We start from the raw sequence: 19,173 nt of genomic DNA on the forward strand, positions 1-19,173 counted from the left end.
TTATTCTGGCATGACTTGTTTGGAAAGAATCTGTGTTGACTATTGCTACTAGTAAATACTGCTTCTAAAGTAAACAAATAATCACGAACCATCTATATAATAATTTGATGTAAGATTGTGCTAATAGAGATCTGTTTTGCCCTTTGTTGACCTTAAACAAATAGACTGCAAGTTAATTCTGTAGCAAAAATGGGTTTATTCAGGATAAGCAAAGAACTGTAATTCAGAGTCTGCAACGATGGTGAGCCACATGCAAGTCCTGCACAACAGAGAGAGAAGACTTCTTTTATAGCGGGGAAAGGAAATTTATTTATTTATTTATTTTCTATTTATTTGTTTATTTATTGGCTGCTTTGGGTCTTTGTTGCTGCGCGCGGACTTTCTCTAGTTGCGGCGAGCGGGAGCTACACTTCGTTGTGGTGCGTGGGCTTCTCATTGTGGTGGCTTCTCTTGTTGCAGGGCACGAGCCCTAGAGCATGCGGGCTTCAGTAGTTGCAGCACACGGGCTCAGTGGTTGTGGCTCACGGGCTCTAGAGCACAGGCTCAGTAGTTGTGGCACACGGGCTTAGTTGCCCCATGGCATGTGGGATCTTCCCGGACCAGGGCTCGAACCCATGTCCCTTGTATTGGCAGGCAGATTCTTAACCACTGTGCCACCAGGGAAGCCCAGGGAAAGGAAATTTAAAGGGCTATGGTAAACAAAGAGTTCAATGGAGGAATTGAGAATTTGAAGTATCATGGCTTTTTATTGGCTGAGCTCTTGCCAAGCAAGAAGAGGAGCTCTTTCTTCTTCCTGTTGGGCTCTGTTGTCTCATAGGGCATGAGAGCTCGCTCTTCTTGCCTCCTAACTCTGTTATAATTGAGGTTTCTGTTTATTAATTTTAACATTTTCCCCTTTTGATCAAGGTCTTTCTCTGAATGCATCACTGACCAAGAGTCAGGTTTTCCAGTTTCAGCAGCTTTCTGTCCCTTAATGCCAGGAAGGGCCTTTCCTGGGTGAAGTGTCCCTTGTTGGAGGGGAAAATGCACAGATTGGAAAACTATTGAGGTCACATTTGAGTAACAAGGAGGAGTAGGAGAAAGAACTCTCAGGCACTTTTTATCTAAAGTCCATATGTCATCAAGATCTTAGACATTGAAGATCATCTGAAGTGTTATGTCATCAACAAAAGTGTGGCAGACAAATTTCCAACAGGCCTGGTTTGGATATCCTTGGAAAGCTGTCTCATCAGATGTCATCTGCTTCAGTTCTGGGAAATCTTTACTTTTGGGTCACCAGATGATGTGCTGTCCAGTCAGGGTTTGGTGCTTTCTTTGGGTATGTCATGTGAATCCAAGTGTCCCCTGGAGTTTGGTGGCACATTGGTTGGGTAGTATTACCTGATGGGGGCTTTCCATTGAGGTTGAAGAGAGTTCTTCTGGAGGCGTATTTTCTAATAGATGAAATCTCCAGGTTACAAAGTGTGTGTGATGGTTAAGGTCTTCACTTCTTGAGAGTGCACTGTGGAAAGATTGCTCTACCAAAACATTGTTATTTTTAATAGAAGCAATTTGGCCTTTGCATTATTGGACTATCTCTTCATTTATTAGTTGTGGTTCAGAAGAGCCAAGTGCCTTGAGAGTCCTGTGACTCTCAAAGGGTGAGAGTTTATGAGTTCCAAAAGGGGTAGATGTGAGATTTAGAAGGACCAATGGCAATGCTTTTGGCCAAGGTATTTGGAGGGCCTCTACAAATTTTGTCAATTGAGTCTTAATAATGCCGTTAGTGTGTTCGACTAAACGAGAACATTGAGGGTGGTAAGTGCAATGAAAGTGCTGTAGAACTGGCCAGACAGTGCAGACTTGTTGAAGTCCCTGATGAGTAAAATGGGTTGCTCAAATATTTTGAAGTTTGAAGTTGGGGCAATCTTTTCCAAAAAGGCTTTAGCCACAGAAGAGGTGGTAACTTATCTGTAAGGGAAGACTTCAGTCTGGTGTGAAAATGTACAGACCATGACTAGAACATGTTCATATCCTTGAGATGAAGGAAGTTGTGTGAGATCCATTTGCCAGACCTCAAATGGTCCAGTGGCCAGTTTAAAATATCTGGGAGCAGTACCAACAGGTTCCCTGGGTTGTATTTTGGACAAGTGGGACAAGTGAGGTAGGCACTTTTTTGCAGCCTTGTTAATATTTCCCCACAAATATCGATTCATGAATGCCATCGTTTTGTCAGTAGACCAGTGGTTTAATGCATGTACAGTGGTTAGGAGTAGGAATTTTAGAGTCTCCAGTAGTCTGGGTTGTTATCTGGTCTAAACCAGAGCTTTCTCTTTTTATCAAGCCGTCAATTGTTGAATTTCCAATCTTGTTTTTCCTTTTCTGAGGCCCATTGTTGGGCTTGTCTAGCCAGTTTTTCTAAGTTGCCATTTGGGAGAATATCTGTTTGGACCATGAGAAACGTTTGGCTGCCATTGGTTCCTTTAAGGGCAGCATTCCTTGTGGAAATGTCAGCTGGGTGATTTCCCTTAGCTTCCAGAGAGTCAGGTTTAACAGAATCTTAATAATGGCTAATGTGGCAGGTAAAAATAATGCATCCAATAACTCCTGAACATAGGAGCCATTTAAAATTTTATTTCTGCTGGAAGTAAGGAAGCCACATTGCTTCCACAGCGTTCCAAAATCATGAGCTACTCTGAAAGCATATTGACTATCAGTATAAATATTTACAGTTTTCCCCTTGGCTAAAGTACAAGCCCATGTAAGAGTATATAATTCAGCTTGTTGGGCTGAAGTAGTAAAGGTGCTGCCCCAGCACTGTCAAAAGGAGTTGCAATGTTGTCACTCTTTCAACCATCAGTGAACCGTAAGATGTCAGTGTTACCCAAAGGAATTTCCTGCAGATCATTCACAAGGATTCAGGAGATGATCCTTCATCCTTAAGCAGTCATGAGGGACTTTGCTGACAGAGGGGAGAAGAGTAACGTGTGTCAGGTTATTACACTGTAAAAGTGTTATGTAAGGAGTGGTTAACAAAAGGAGGTGAGGCAGCTGACTGAGAAATGTTGAATGTGATGAGACTTCAGGAGGATTTCTACTGCATGAGGTACAAAAATGGTTAAAGGGGATCCCACAACTTTTTTCTTTGTGGTCCTAATCAAAAGGGCAGTGGCAGTAATGGCTGTAATACCCTATGGGTTGATGGTGGTCCCTGTGTTTTTGGGTGAGTACTGCAAGGGCGTTTCCTTCCTTTTCATATACAGAAAGGAAAAGAGGAATCTGATAATCGGGATGCCCAAGGGCAGGTGGGTTCATCAAACCCTTGTTTAAGACCTTAAAGACTCTCTTGTCTGGTTCTTCCCATGACATTGGTTCCGGGTTGTTCTTTAGTAAAACATACAGAGGATTGGCCATAAGAGAGAAATTTAGAGTGTTATCAGAGTGATAACCAACTAGCTTGAGAAAACCTCACAGTTGACACTTAGTTTTGGGTTTTGGGAAACTTTGGACACTGAAGGCTATCTGGATCTATGTGGAGCCCTTGTTCTGATATCAGATGCCCTAAATATTGAACCTGGGTTTGGGCAAGCTGCGATTTTTCCTTGGTGATCTTATGTCCCTTTAAGGCTAAAAGCTTTAGCAAGTGGTTGCTTTCTTCCAGTGAGGTGGCTTGAGAAGGAGAGCAAAGAAGCAAAGCATTCACATATTACAGCAAAGTAGAACCTGTAGGGAACTTTATATCATCCAGATCAGACTTTAGGATTTATGAGGAATAAGGAGGACCCTCAGTAAAACCCTGAGTTGTTGATTTCACCAGAAGCTAGCTAGCTATTTATTTATTTATTTATTGCTGCATTGGGTCTTTGTTGCTGCGCGCAGGCTTTCTCTACTTGCGGCGAGCAGGAGCTACTGTTCATTGCGGTGCACGGGCTTCTCATTGCTGTGGCTTCTCTTGTCGTGGAGCACAGGCTCTAGGCGTGTGGGCTTCAGTAGTTGTGGCACGCAGGCTCAGTAGTTGTGGCTCGTGGGCTCTAGAGCACAGGCTCAGTAGTTGTGGCACACGGGCTTAGTTGCTCTGCAGCCTGTGGGATCTTCCCAGACCAGGGCTTGAACCAGTGTCCTCTGCATTGGCAGGGGGATTCTTAACCACTGTGCCACCAGGGAAGTCCTTTCTGATGTTGATGTTGTTGCTTTTTTTTTTTTTTTTTTGATGTTGTTGCTTTTATCAGTGGCTCAGCCATGCAGGAGCCAAGCCAAAGGCAGCTCAGCAAAGCTCTAGTGAAACAGCCTAGTTCTGCAGGAATGAGCCCGAAGGTTTAACAGTGCAGTTCCACCAGAACAGCCCATTTCAAAAGGAATCTGGCCAAAGGCTGAACCGGCACATTTCCAGTGAAACAGCCCCTGTTCACAAGGAATCAGGCCGAAGGCTAGTGCAGTTATAGTTGAAACAGCCTGATTTTTAAAGGTGTCAGGCCAAGTGCCAAATGAGTACTCACAGACAGAACAAGGCCTTAAATAGAAAGAATGAGCCCTTAAAATAGATCCCGAATAAAACCTAGAGAGCTTCAAAACACAAAGAGGGTGGAAGCTCAGATCCAGGAGAAAGACTTACTCTTGAACCTCAGGGTTAGGAAGAAAAGCAGTGGGCATCAATGGACTCTGTGTGGGTACTGCATTTGTTTGCTCACCAGCCTTGAAGTCATCGGGGGTCTTCTCTGGATCCCAGTCTGGGCCACCAAAATGTTGACTTTAAGCAAATAGACTGCCAGTTATTTCTCCAGCAAAAATGGGTTTACTCGGGATGGGCAAAAAATTGCAATTTGCGGTCTGGAACCATGGTGAGCCAAGTGCAAATCCTGCACAACAAGGAGAGGAGAGCACTTTTATAGAGGGGGGAAAAGGAAGTTAAGAGGGCTATTGTAAACAGAGTCCATTGGAGGAATTGAGAGTTTGAGGTATAGTGACTTTTCTTTTTTGGGGGGAGGTGGGGTCACACCGTGCCCCCTGCAGTGGAAGTGGACCACCAGTGGACCACCGGGGAAGTCCCAGTAGTGGCTTTTCATTGGCTGACTTGTGACAGTCTTATTGGCTGAGCTCTTGCAGGCAAGAAGAGGACTCTTTCTTCTTCCTGTTGGGTCTCTGCTATCATCATATAGCATGAGAGCGTCCTTGTCTGGCCTCTGGTCTGTATTTTTTTTTTAATTAATTAATTAATTCTATTTATTTATTTATTTATTTTAATTTATTTTATTTTATTTTTTTGGCTGTGTTGGGTCTTCATTTCTGTGTGAGGGCTTTCTCTAGTTGCGGCAAGCGGGGGCCACTGTTCATCACGATGCACGAGCCTCTCACTATCGTGGCCTCTCTTGTTGCGGAGCACAGGCTCCAGACGCGCAGGCTCAGTAGTTGTGGCTCACGGGCCCAGTTGCTCCGCGGCATGTGGGATCTTCCCAGACCAGGGCACGAACCCGTGTCCCCTGCATTGGCAGGCAGATTCTCAGCCACTGCACCACCAGGGAAGCCCTAATTATATTTATTTTTATTTTTGGCTGTGTTGGGTCTTTGTTGCTGAGTGCGGGCTTTCTCTAGTTGTGGCCAGCAAGGGCTACTTTTCGTTTTGGTGTGTGGGGTTCTTATTGTGGTGGCTTCTCTCGTTGCAGAGCGCAGGCTCTAGGCGCGTGGGCTTCAGTAGTTGTGGCACATGGGCTCAGTAGTTGTGGCACATGGGCTTAGTTGCTCCATGGCATGTGGGATCTTCCCTGACTAGGGCTTGGACCTGTGTCCTCTGCATTGGCAGGCGGATTCTTAACCACTGCGGCACCAGGGAAGCCCTCTGGTCTGTATTTTAATTGAGGTTTCTGTTTATTAATTCTTACACCACTACTAATCCCTCAAACTATATAAAGCCTGGTTATTTATCGAATACTCATGTATGTCATCATTTTTAAGTTGCTGTAATTGGGAAATGTCTAACCATCAGTGATGGCGTGTCACAGCTTAATTGGCTGCAGTTCTTTTTTTTTTTGTAGAAAATTGGAAATACATAGGAAAGGACTCAGAAGAAATTTAAAAATTACTGGTAATTCTAACATCTAGACATAGTCAGTGTTAATGTTGTGGCATGTGTTTTTCTAGTCTTTTAAAAATCTTTATAGATGTGTAATTTACAGTTTATAATTCAATGCGTATACTTAGATGAGTTTTGATAAACTTGTAATCACACTACAATCTGATGCAGGTTATCTCAGTCACCCCGAAAAGTTCCTCATGCCCCCTTGCTTTCTAGACTTTTAAAAAGTACAAACACACATACTATTTTTTAGTCTTTTTTTTTGTTTTATAAAATTGGAATGATGCTGAACATGTTTGGTAGCCATTTGTGAAATTAAAACTTATTATTTTTAGAGCAGTTTTAGGTTTACAGCAAAGTTGAGGGGAAGGTGGAGATTTCCCATATACCCCTGCCTTCCCTCATTATCAGCATCCCTCACCAGAATGGTACATTTGTTACAGTTGACACACATAAGCACCCAAAGTCCATAGTTTACAATAGTATTCATTCTTGGTATTCTACATTCTGTGGATTTGGACAAATATATAATGACAGGTATCCATCATTAGGGCGTTATACAGAATATTTTCATTGCCTTAAAAAATTCTGTGCTCTGCCTTTGCATCCCTGCCCTTCCCCTAACCCTTGGCAACCACTGATCTTTTTACTGTCTCCATGGTTTTACCTCCATAGTTTTTCAGGATGTCACATTGTTGGAATCATACAGTATGTAGCCTTTTCAGATTGGCTTCTTTCATTTAGTAATATGCATTTTTGGTTCCTCCATGTCTTTTCATGGCTTGACAGCTTTTTTTTTTTTAAAGTGTGGAATAGCATTCCATGGTCTGGATACACCACAGTTTATTTATCCATTCACCTACTGAATGCTTGGTTGCTTTCAAGTTTGGCAATTATGAATAAAGTTGTTATAAACATTTGTATGCAAGTTTTTGTGTGGACATAAATTTTGAACTCTTTGTTGAAAGGAGTTATCCTACGTTAAAAGTATGTTCAGTTTTGCAAGAAAGTGCTAAAGTGTTTTCCAAAGTGGCTGTACCATTTTGCATTCCCACCAGCAATGAACAAAAATTCCTACTGCTCCACATCCTCAACAGCATTTGGTGTTGTCAGTGTTCTGGATTTTCTTCATTCTTGGTGACATATGATGTGGAGCATCTTTCCATGTGCTTATTTGCTATCTGTATATCTTTTGTGATACGTCTTTTAAGGTCTTTGGCCCACTTTTTAACTGGGTTGTTTTCTTATTGTTGAGTTTTAAAATTTCTTTGTACGTTTTGGATAATAGTCCTTTATCAGATGCACCTTTTGCAGATATTTTTTCCCAGTCTGTGGCTTGTCTTTTCATTCCCTTGACATTGCCTTTTTTAAGAGCAGAAGTTTTTAATTTTAATGAAGTCCAGCTTATCAATTATCGTCTTTCATGGATTGTGCCTTTGGTGTTGTAGTTAAAAAGTCATCACCATACCCAAGATCATCTGGATTTTCTTCTATATTATCTTCTAGGAGTTTTATAGCTTTGCCTTTTACATGTAAGCCTCTGATTCATTTTGAGTTAATTTTTGTAAAGGGTGTAAAGTCTGTTTCTAGATTCATTTTCTTTGATGTGAATGTCCAGTTGTCTCAGCACCATTTGTGGAAGACACTGTCTTTGCTCCATTGTATTGCCTTTGCTCCTTTGTCAAAGACTGTCTTTATGTGGGTCTGTTTCTGGCTCTCTGTTCTATTCTATTGATTCATTTGTCTATTTCACCAATACCACACTGTCTTGATTACTGTAGCTGTATGTTAAGTCTTAAAGTCAGGTAGTGTCAGTTCTCTTTGTTCTCTTCTTTCCATATTGTGTTGGCTATTCTGGGTCATTTGCCTCTCCATATAAACTTTAGAATCAGTGTGTTGATATCCACAAAATAACTTGCTGGGATTTTAGTTGGGATGGTATTGAATCTATAAAGTTGAGAAAAACTGACATCTTAACAATATTTAGTCTTTCTATCCATGAACATGGAATATCTCTCCATTTATTTAGTTCTTTGATTTTGCTCAGCGAAATCAAAAGATTTCACAGCCAAAATCTTTTGATTTTTTCCCCATATAGATCTTATACATGTTTTGTTAGATTACACTTAAGTGTTTCATTTTTATGAGGTGCTGATGTAAATGGTATTGTGTTTTTAATTTCAGATTCCACTTATTCATTGCTGGTATGTTGGAAGACAGTTGACTTTTGGATATTAACCTGGTATCTTGCAACCTTGCTAAAATAGCTTTTTGTAGCCATTTTTTATTTGATATATAAAAAACATTTCTCATTAAACATTCTTTTATTTTTTTTAATTTAAGGACTTATTTTTTATTATTAACTTGGAAGTATTTTTGATACCAGTTTTTAATTATTTTTTTAATGTTTATTTATTTGGTTGCACTGGGTCTTAGTTGCAGCAGGTGGGCTCCTAAGTTGTGGCATGCAAACTCTTAGTTGCAGCATGCATTTGGGATCTAGTTACCTGACCATTGATCGAACCTGGGCCCCCTGCATTGGGAGCGCAGAGTCTTATCTACTGTGCCACCAGGGAAGTCCCTAAACATTCTTTTAAAATGTGATTTTTTCCCCATTAATGGCTGTAGAATTATTTATATAACAAATACTGAATGCCTTCTTGTGTTGGTACTGGCAATATAGTGATGAATGGAATGTAAGACTTCATGCCTGATCCAGGAGTTTACAGCTTGGGGGAATTAATAGGTAGTTTCATTACAGTGTGAAAAGTGCTTGGGTAGTGCACACATAGGAAGGGTCTCTAATCCAGTCTTTGAGCAGAGATAAAGAGGGCTCATAGTTAAGAGTCCTAAAGGATAAATTGGAATTAATCAGGCAAAGGAAAATGCATAAAGGCATTCCCAGCACTGTATAGGGGAAAGTTTGTTCAAAGGCCTAGAGGAAAAGAGAACATGGCTTGCTTGGGAAACTGCAGTACTACTCACCATTTTAGTGGTGTATGAAGAGAGTGTGTTCCATTTTGTGGATGTGACATAACTTATTTATCTAGTACCTTCTTATGGATATTCAAATTTCCTTTTTTTCTCTTACTATAAGTAATATTGGCATGATTACCTTTATACATAATTCTTTGAGTATATCTTTGGTAATTCCTTAGGGTAAATTCCCAGAAGTGGAATTTCTGGATTAAACAAATAATTTTGGTAGCCATGTACGTCGTTGTTGATTCCATATCTTGTGTAGTGTTTTGTGAGATTACTTTGAATAAGAGTGCTTACTGCCATCCATTGCAGAAGCATGATGTGTGCATGTAATGTTCTTGCCTTTTTTATCTGTCTCACCTGTTCCTGGTGGAAATAATATTGAGCAAAAGTTTGGAAACCTGGTTCTAGTCTCATGATTTATATATTTAAAATATCCCACTGTTTTAAAAGGAAACTGAACTGTAAATGTGTTCTTTTAATTGCCAGGATTTTATTCATTCATTCAAAAATATTCTTTAGTGATTATAATGTATCTGGCTTTGTGGTCGAAGCTGCTTACAGAGTGGTGAAGAAAACAAGAATGATTGCTACCCTCATGCAGTTTATGGATTAATGGAATAGAAAAAAAGCAACATGCTCGATGTATGTCTGTGAATAATTATGTTTCTTTTGATTTTGAAACTACTATCTAAATTGAGTTTAAGGCTTTATAATCATTATCTAATCTATAGTTTTATCAAAATTGATACAATATATGCTCAGGTTTACACCATGTAATTTAAATCTTAAATATTTTTCAGAAGCCTTCTGTGATGGAAAACAAAATGTTACCAGCTGTTGAATTTGTTTCCTAAGGCTTTTTACAGGCTTATTCTCTTATATTTTTAAAGATGTCATGATTGTAGTGATGATATACTTGGAGGTGATTCTAATCTGACTTATGATTAAATCATTTTTGTTTTGGGTATTTTTCAGGTTAATACTGCTGAATATGAGACGATCGGCAGCACCAAGTCAGTTTCAAGGGAATCCCTTCAAAAAGCCAAAATTTATACCTCCAGCAAGAAGTAATCCAAGTCCTAATGAAGAGGTTACAAAGCTGAATTCAGATATAAAATTATTTGAGGTAAAAAAACAAAACAAAACAGTAAAGGAAGTATAATCTAGAGAAGCATGTATTTTTTTTTAAAAGTGCCATTTAAACAGGTAATAATATTTAATGCCTATAGGAATTTTCAGTATCTCTGATAAATTCTTCTAAAAACCTTAGAAATAATGACTAAATATATATATTTTAAAGGAACGACATAAAATAAACTTGGGTTAGGTCTGTAAAATAAACTTTTGGTAACAGTGAAAAATACCTCTGCAAGGGAAGGGGTGGAGATTCTTGTTAAAAAAGTTGTTCTGATCAGTGTTCTTTTTAAAGGTACCACATAAATAAGTGAAAACTTTACATAAGGCAATTTAAAGGGAAAACATATAAATAATGCTTTATATCACTGTTCTGGACACTTCCTTTCATTTATACTTGTAAAAAGTAAGTGCTTGAAACAGTCTTTTTTTTTTTTAACAAATCTACATTATTTATTTGTTTGTTTATTTATTTGGCTGCGTCAGGTCCTAATTGCGGCACGTGGGATCTTCTTTGTGGCCCGTGGGGTCCTTTGCTGGGGCGAGCAGGCGTCTCTCTAGTTGCGGCGTGAGGGCTCCAGGGTGCGCAGGCCCAGTAGTTGCGGCACGTGGGCCCAGTTACACCGTGGCATGTGGGATCCCAGTTCCCCAACCAGGGATCGAACCCACGCCCCCTGCATTGGAAGGCAGACTCCCAGCCACTGGACCACCAGGGAAGTCCCGAAGCAGTCTTTTTTTTTTTTTTTTAATTTTATTATTTTTTATAAATTTGTTTATTTTTAACTGCGCTGGGTCTTCGTTGCTGCGTGCAGGCTTTCTCTAGTTGTGGCGAGCAGGGACTACTCTTCATTGTGGTGTGTAGTCTTCTCATTGCGGTGGCTTCTCTTGTTGTGGAGTGCGGACTCTAGGCACACAGGCTTCAGTAGTTGTGGCTCATGGGCTCTAGAGCGCAGGCTCAGTAGTTGTGGTGCATGGGCTTAGTTGCTCCACGGCATGTGGGATCTTCCCAGACCAGGGATCGAACCTGTGTCCTCTGCATTGGTAGGTGGATTCTTAACCACTCTGCCACCAGGGAAGCCCCTGAAGCAGTCTTAATATATATTCTTTACTACTAGGATGAAGGATTGTTTTAGTCTTAGGTATATGGAAGTTATATAAAGGTTATATAGAGCATATATAAAATGGGCAATCCACACTTCTGCTACTCTACAGTTCTCTGATTCATTTATGTTATGGAGATTAAAGTCTACTAATATTCTATTTTTTTTATTATTGTAAGATATATATAACATAAAATTTGCCATTTTACCATTTTTAAGCATGCAGGTAAGTGGCATTAATTTCATTCACACTGTTGTGCAAAAATAACCACTGTGTTCAAAACTTTTTCATTACTCTAAACAGAAACTTTGTAACCATTAGGCAATAATTCCCTATTCTCCCCTTTGGTCATCACTATTCTACTTTCTGTCTCCATGGATTTGATTACCCTAGGTACCTCATATAAATGGAATCATAAATATTTGCCCTGTTGTCTCTGGCTTATTTCATTTAGCCTGACGTTTTCAGGATCATTCATGTTGTAGCAGGTATCAGAACATCAGTGCTTTGTATGGTTAAGTAATATTCAGTTGTATGTATATACCATATTTTGTTTATTCACTCATTTATTGATAGATACTTGAGTTGTTTCCACTTTTTGGCTATTATGAATAATGCTCATGTGAACACTGGCATACAAGTTTCTGTTTGGGTACCTGTTTTCAGTGCTCTTGTGTATATACTTAGGAGTGGAATTGCTAGATCATATGGTGATTCTGTGTTTAGTTTTTGAGGAACTACCAAATTGTTTCCATAGCTACTGAACCATTTTACATTCCCACCAACAATGTATGAGGGTTCCAGTTTCTCCACATCCTCAGCAACACTGGTTATTTTCTGTTTTCATTTCTGTTGTTTTGTTTTGTTTTGTTTTGATTATGGCCATTCTTGTTGGTGTGAAGTGGTATTTCATTGTGGTCTTGATTTGCATTTCCCTAATGACTAGTAATGCTGAGCATCTTTTCATGTGCTTGTTGACCATTTGCTTATCTTCTTTGGAGAAATATCTGTTCACGTCCTTGGCTTTTAACTGGTGTTTTGTCTTTTTGTTGTTGAAAACATCTATTGATTTTTGACTCTGTGTTTTTTGGCCTGCATCTGTTTATTTTATCCTACACTCCTTTAGAATTCTGGCCACAATGTAAGGAGAAAACTATGTAAGCATAGTTTTTAATTTTAAATAAGGTTTCTTTTTGTACAAGCAACTTTATTTTTTTTTTTCTTCTTTTTTTTTTTTTTAAATTTTATTTATTTATTTTTATTTTTGGCTGTGTTGGGTCTTCGTTTCTGTGTGAGGGCTTTCTCTAGTTGTGGCAAGCGGGGGCCACTCTTCATCGCGGTGCGCGGGCCTCTCACTATCGTGGCCTCTCTTTGTTGCGGAGCACAGGCTCCAGACGCGCAGGCTTAGTAATTGTGGCTCACGGGCTTAGTTGCTCCGCGGCATGTGGGATCTTCCCAGACCAGGGCTCGAACCCGTGTCCCCTGCATCGGCAGGCGGATTCTCAACCACTGCGCCACCAGGGAAGCCCCAAGCAACTTTATTTAAATAAAATTCACATACCTGTAATCTACCTACTACAATTCAGTTGTCTTTAGTATGTTCAGAGTTGTGCAGTGCTCACCAAAACCAATTTTAGAACATTTTTATCATTCCAGAAAGAGACCTCATACACATCAGCCCATCCAAATCCCCCAGCCCTTAGCAACCACTAATCTACTTTCTGTTTCTATATATTTACCTATTGTGAACATTTCATGTAAGTGGAATCACACATGTGGCCTTCTGTGACTCACTTTTTGCAGTTAGCATAGTGTTTTTCAAAAGGCTCATCCACACTGTAGCATGTATCAGTAATTCATTTCCTTTTATTGCTGAATGTATTAGTTTTCTATTGCTGCTGTAACAGATTACCAGAAATTTAGTGACTTAAAACAATGCAAATGTGGGACTTCCCTGGTGGTTTAGTGGTTAAGAATCTGCCTTCCAATGCAAGAGATGTGGGTTCGACCCCTGGTCAGGGAACTGAGATCCCACATGCTGCGGGGCAACTAAGCTCACACACCACAACTACTGAGCCCGCGCTCTCTTGAACCCACGCACCACAACTAGAGAGAAGCCCATGTGCTGCAACGAAGAGCCTGTGCACCACAACGAAAGATTCCGTGTGCTGCAACTAAGAACCGATGCAGCCAAATAAATAAATATTAAAAAAAAGGAAAACAATGCAAATGTATTATCTTACAAATCTGTAGGTCAGAAGCCCAACGTGGGTCTCACTGGGCTAAGATCAAGGTGTTGGCAGGGTTGCATTTATTTCTGGAGGTTTTAAGAATGTTTCCTTTGCCTTTTCTAGGTTCTACAGACCACCTACATTCCTTTGCTCATGGTCCCCTTCCTATGTTTTCAAAATTGGCAATGGCAGTTTGAGTTCTTATATTGCCATCTTTTTTTTTTCTTTTTTTAATCAGTTATCAATTTTATACACATCACTGTATACATGTCAATCCCAATCGCCCAATTCAGCACACCACCATCCCCACCCCACTGCAGTTTTCCCCCCTTGGTGTCCATACGTTTGTTCTCTACATCTGTGTCTCAACTTCTGCCCTGCAACCTGGTTCATCTGTACCATTTTTCTAGGTTCCACATACATGCGTTAATATACGATATTTGTTTTTCTCTTTCTGACTTACTTCATTCTGTATGACAGTCTCTAGATCCATCCACGTCTCAACAAATGACTCAATTTCGTTCCTTTTTATGGCTGAGTAATATTCCATTGTATATATGTACCATATCTTCTTTATCCATTCGTCTGTCGATGGGCATTTAGGTTGCTTCCATGACCTGGCTATTGTAAATAGTGCTGCAATGAACATTGGGGTGCATGTGTCTTTTTTTTTTTTTAATTTTTATTTATTTATTTATTTATTTATTTTTGGCTGTGTTGGGTCTTCGTTTCTGTGCGAGGGCTCTCTCTAGTTGCGGCGAGCGGGGGCCACTCTTCATCGCGGTGCGCGGGCCTCTCACTATCGTGGACTCTCTTGTTGCGGAGCACAGGCTCCAGACGCGCAGGCTCAGTAGTTGTGGCTCACGGGCCTAGTTGCTCCGCGGCATGTGGGATCTTCCCAGACCAGGGCTCGAACCCGTGTCCCCTGCATTGGCAGGCAGATTCTCAACCACTGCGCCACCAGGGAAGCCCTGCATGTGTCTTTTTGAATTACAGTCTTCTCTGGGTACATGCCCAGTAGTGGGATTGCTGGATCATATGGTAATTCTATTTTTAGTTTTTTAAGGAACCTCCATATTGTTCTCCATAGTGTCTGTATCAATTTACATTCCCACCAACAATGCAAGAGGGTTCCCTTTTCTCCACACCCTCTCCAGCATTTGTTGTTTGTAGATTTTCTGATGATGCCCATTCTAACTGGTGTGAGGTGATACCTCATTGTAGTTTTGATTTGCATTTCTCTAATAATTAGTGATGTTGAGCATCTTTTCATGTGCTTCTTGGCCATCTGTATGTCTTCTTTGGAGAAATGTCTATTTAGGTCTTCTGCCCATTTTTGGATTGGGTTGTTTGTTTCTTTAATATTGAGCTGAATGAGCTGTTTATGTGTTTTGGAGATTAATCCTTTGTCCACTGACTCGTTTGCAAATATTTTCTCCCATTCTGAGGGTTGTCTTTTCGTCTGGTTTATGGTTTCCTTTGCTGTGCAAAAGCTTTGAAGTTTCATTAGGTCCCATTGGTTTATTTTTGTTTTTATTTCCATTACTTTAGGAGGTGGATCAAAGAAGATCTTGCTGTGATTTATGTCAGAGTGTTCTTCCTATGTTTTCCTCTAAGAGTTTTATAGTGTCCAGTCTTACATTTAGGTCTCTAATCCATTTTGAGTTTATTTTTGTGTATGGTGTTAGGGAGTATTCTAATTTCATTCTTTTACGTGTAGCTGTCCGGTTTTCCCAGCACCACTTATTGAAGAGGCTGTCTTTTCTCCATTGTATGTTCTTGCATCCTTCGTCATAAATTAGGTGCCCATATGTACCTGGGTTTATCTCTGGGCATTCTATCCTGTACCATTGATCTATATTTCTGCTTTTTGCCACTACCATACTGACTTGATTACTGTAGCTTTGTGGTATAGTTTGAAGTTGGGGAGCCTGATTCCTCCAACTCCATTTTTCTTTCTCAAGATTGCTTTGGCTATTCGGGGTCTTTTGTGTTTCCATACAAATTGTAAGATTTTTTTGTTCTAATTCTGTGAAGAATGCCGTTGGTAGTTTGATAGGGATTGCACTGAATCTGTAGCTTGCTTTGGGTAGGATAGTTATTTTCACAATATTGATTCTTCCATTCCAAGAACATGGTATATTTCTCTACCTGTTTATGTCATCTTTGAGTTCTTTCATCAGTGTTTTATAGTTTTCTGAGTACAAGTCTTTCGCCTCCTTAGGCAGGTCTAGTCCTAGGTATTTTATTCTTTTTGTTGCAATGGTAAATGGGATTGTTTCCTTCATTTCTTTTTCTGATTTTTTGTTGTTGATGTATAGGAATGCAAGAGATTTCTGTGCATTAATTTGGTATCCTGCAACCTTACCAAATTCATTGATTAGTTCTAGTAGTTTTCTGGTCACATCTTTAGGATTTTCTATGTATAGTGTCATGTCATCTGCAAACAGTGACAGTTTTACTTTTTCCTTTCCAATTTGGATTCCTTTTATTTCTTTTTCTTTTTAGATTGCTGTGGCTAGGACTTCCAAGCTATGTTGAATAATAGTGGCGAGAGTGGACATACTGGTCTTCTTTCTGGTCTGAGAGGAAATGCTTTCAGTTTTTTACCATTGAGAATGATGTTAGCTGTGGGTTTGTTGTATATGGCCTTTATTATGTTGAGGTATGTTCCCTCTATGGCCACTTTCTGGAGAGTTTTTATCATAAATGGGTGTTGAATTTTGTCAAAAGCCTTTTCTGCATCTATTGAGATGATCATATGGTTTTTTTTTAAATTTTTATTTATTTATTTATTTATGGCTGTGTTGGGTCTTCGTTTCTGTGAGAGGGCTTTCTTCTAGTTGTGGCAAGCGGGGGCCACTCTTCATCGCGGTGCGCGGGCCTCTCACTATCGCGGTCTCTCTTGTTGCGGAGCACAGGCTCCAGACGCGCAGGCTCAGTAATTGTGGCTCACGGGCCCAGTTGCTTTGTGGCATGTGGGATCTTCCCAGACCAGGGCTCGAACCCGTGTCCCCTGCATTGGCAGGCAGATTCTCAACCACTGCGCCACCTGGGAAGCCCGATCATATGGTTTTTATTCTTCAGTTTGTTAATGTGGTGTATCACATTGATTGATTTGCGTATATTGAAGAATCCTTGCATCCCTGGGATAAATCCCACTTGATCATGGTGTATGATCCTTTTAATGTGCTGTTGGATTCTGTTTGCTAGTATTTTGTTGAGGATTTTTGCATCTATGTTCATCAGTGATATTGGCCTGTAGTTTTCTCTTTTGTGGCATCTTTGTCTGGTTTTGGTATCAGGGTGATGGTGGCTTTGTAGAATGAATTTGGGAGTTTCTCCCTCTGCAGTTTTTTGGAAGAGTTTAAGGAGGATGGGTGTTAGCTCTTCTCTAAATGTTTGATAGAATTTGCCTGTGAAGCCATCTGGTCCTGGACTTCTGTTTGTTGGAAGATTTTTAACACAGTTTAAATTTCATTACTTGTGATGGGTCTGTTTATATTTTCTAATTTTTCTTGGTTCAGTCTTGGAAAATTGTACCTTTCCAAGAATTTGTCCATTTCTTCTTGGTTGTCCATTTTACTGGCATATAGTTGTTTGTAGTAGTCTCTTATAATCCTTTGTATTTCTGCAGTGTCAGTTGTGATTTCTCCTTTTTCATTTCTAATTTTATTGATTTGCATTCTCTCCCTTTTTTTCTTGATGAGTCTGGCTAAAGGTTTATCAATTTTATCTTCTCAAAGAATCAACTTTTAGTTTTATTGATCTTTGCTATTGTTTTCTTTGTTTCTATTTCATTTATTTCTGTCTGATCTTTATGATTTCTTTCCTTCTACTGTCTTTGCGTGTTCTTTGTTCTTCCTTCTCTAGTTGCTTTAGGTGTAAGGTTACATTGTTTATTTGAGATTTTTCTTGTTTCTTGAGGTGAGATTGAATTGCTATAATCTTCCCTCTTAGAACTGCTTTGGCTGCGTCCCATAGGTTTTGGGTCGTCGTGTTTTTGTTGTCATTTGTTTCTATGTATTTTTGATTTCCTCTTTGATTTCTTCAGTTATCTCTTGGTTATTTAGTAGCGCACTGTTTAGCCTCCATGTATTTGTGTTTTTTACAGTTTTTTCCCTGTAATTGATTTCTAATCTCATAGCATTGTGGTCAGAAAAGATGCTTATTACGATTTCAGTTTTCTTAAATTTTCTGAGGCTTGATTTGTGACCCAAGATGTGATCTATCCTGGAGAATGTTCCATGTACACTTGAGAGGAAAGTGTATTCTGCCACTTTTGGGTGGAATGTTCTATAATTATCTATTAGATCTATCTGGTCTATTGTGTCATTTAAAGCTTCTGTTTCCTTATTTATTTTCTGTTTGGATGATTTGTCCATTGGTGTATGTGGGGTGTTAATGTCCCCTACTATTATTGTGTTACTGTCAATTTCTCCTTTCATGGTTGTTAGTATTTGCCTTATGTATTAAAGTGCTCCTATGTTGGGTGCATAAACATTTATAATTGTTATATCTTCTTCTTAGATTGATCCTTTGATCATTATGTAGGGTCCCTGCTTATCTCCTGTAACAGTCTTTATTTTAAGGTCTATTTTATCTGATATGAGTATTGCTACTCCAGCTTGCTTTTGATTTCTATTTGCATGGAATATCATTTTCCATCCCTTCGGTTTCAGTCTGTATGTGTCCCTAGGTCTGAAGTGGGTCTCTTGTAGACAGCATATATATGGGTCTTGTTTTTGTATCCATTCAGCCAGTCTGTGTCTTTTGGTTGGGGCATTTAATCCATTTACCTTCAGGGTTGTTATTGATATATATGTTGCTATTACCATTTTCTTAATTGTTTTGGATTTGTTTTTGTGGGTGTTTTTCTTCTCTTGTGTTTCCCACTTAGAAAAGTTTCTTTAGTGTTTGTTTTAAAGCTGGTTTGGTGGTGCTGAATTCTCTTTGCTTTTGTTTGTCTGAAAAACTTTAGACTTCTCCATCGAATCTGAATGAGATCTTTGCTGGGGAGAGTAATCTTGGTTGTAGATTTTTCTCTTTCATCACTTTAAGTATATCCTGCCATTCCCTTCTGGCCTGCAGAGTTTCCACTGAAAAATTAGCTGGTAACCTTATGGGAATTCCTTTGTATGTTATTTTTTGGTTTTTTCCTTGCTACTTTTAATATTTTTTCTTTGAATTTAATTTTTGTTAGTTTGATTAATATGTCTCTTGGTGTGTTTTTCATAAGGTTTATCCTGTATGGGACTCTCTGTGCTTCCTGGACTCAGGTGACTATTTCCTTTCCCACATTAGGGAAGTTTTCGACTATAATCTCTTCAAATATTTTCTCAGACCCTTTCTTTTTCTCTTCTTCTTCTGGGACCCCTATAATTCAAATGTTGGTGCATTTAGTGTTGTCTGAGAGGTTTCTGAGATTGTCTTCAATTCTTTTCATTCTTTTTCTTTATTCTGCTCCTTGGCAGTTATTTCCACCAGTTTGTCTTCCCGCTCACTTATTTGTTCTTCTGCCTCCATTATTCTGTTATTGCTTCCTTCTAGTGTATTTTTTATTTCAGTTATTGTGTTGTTCATCTCTCTTTGTTCTTTCGTTCTTCTAGATCTTTGTTAAACATTTCTTGTATTTTCTCAATCCATGCTTCCGTTCTATTTCTGAGATTCTGG

The 19,173-nt window shown here is 39.4% G+C and overlaps 1 protein-coding gene across 1 annotated transcript in view; it reads left to right on the forward strand.

Moving 5' to 3' along the window:
- The window catches only part of RAD54B (RAD54 homolog B), a 111,445-nt gene that overhangs the window by 1,851 nt on the left and 90,421 nt on the right, over positions 1–19,173 (forward strand). Inside the window, 1 exon segment of the mRNA XM_057532318.1 lies at positions 10,010–10,160. Within this exon segment, the coding sequence (XP_057388301.1) occupies positions 10,026–10,160 (135 nt within the window). The 5' untranslated portion in view covers positions 10,010–10,025.

This window comes from Balaenoptera acutorostrata, chromosome 17 (assembly GCF_949987535.1).
Source record: "Balaenoptera acutorostrata chromosome 17, mBalAcu1.1, whole genome shotgun sequence".
Lineage (NCBI taxonomy): Eukaryota > Metazoa > Chordata > Mammalia > Artiodactyla > Balaenopteridae > Balaenoptera > Balaenoptera acutorostrata.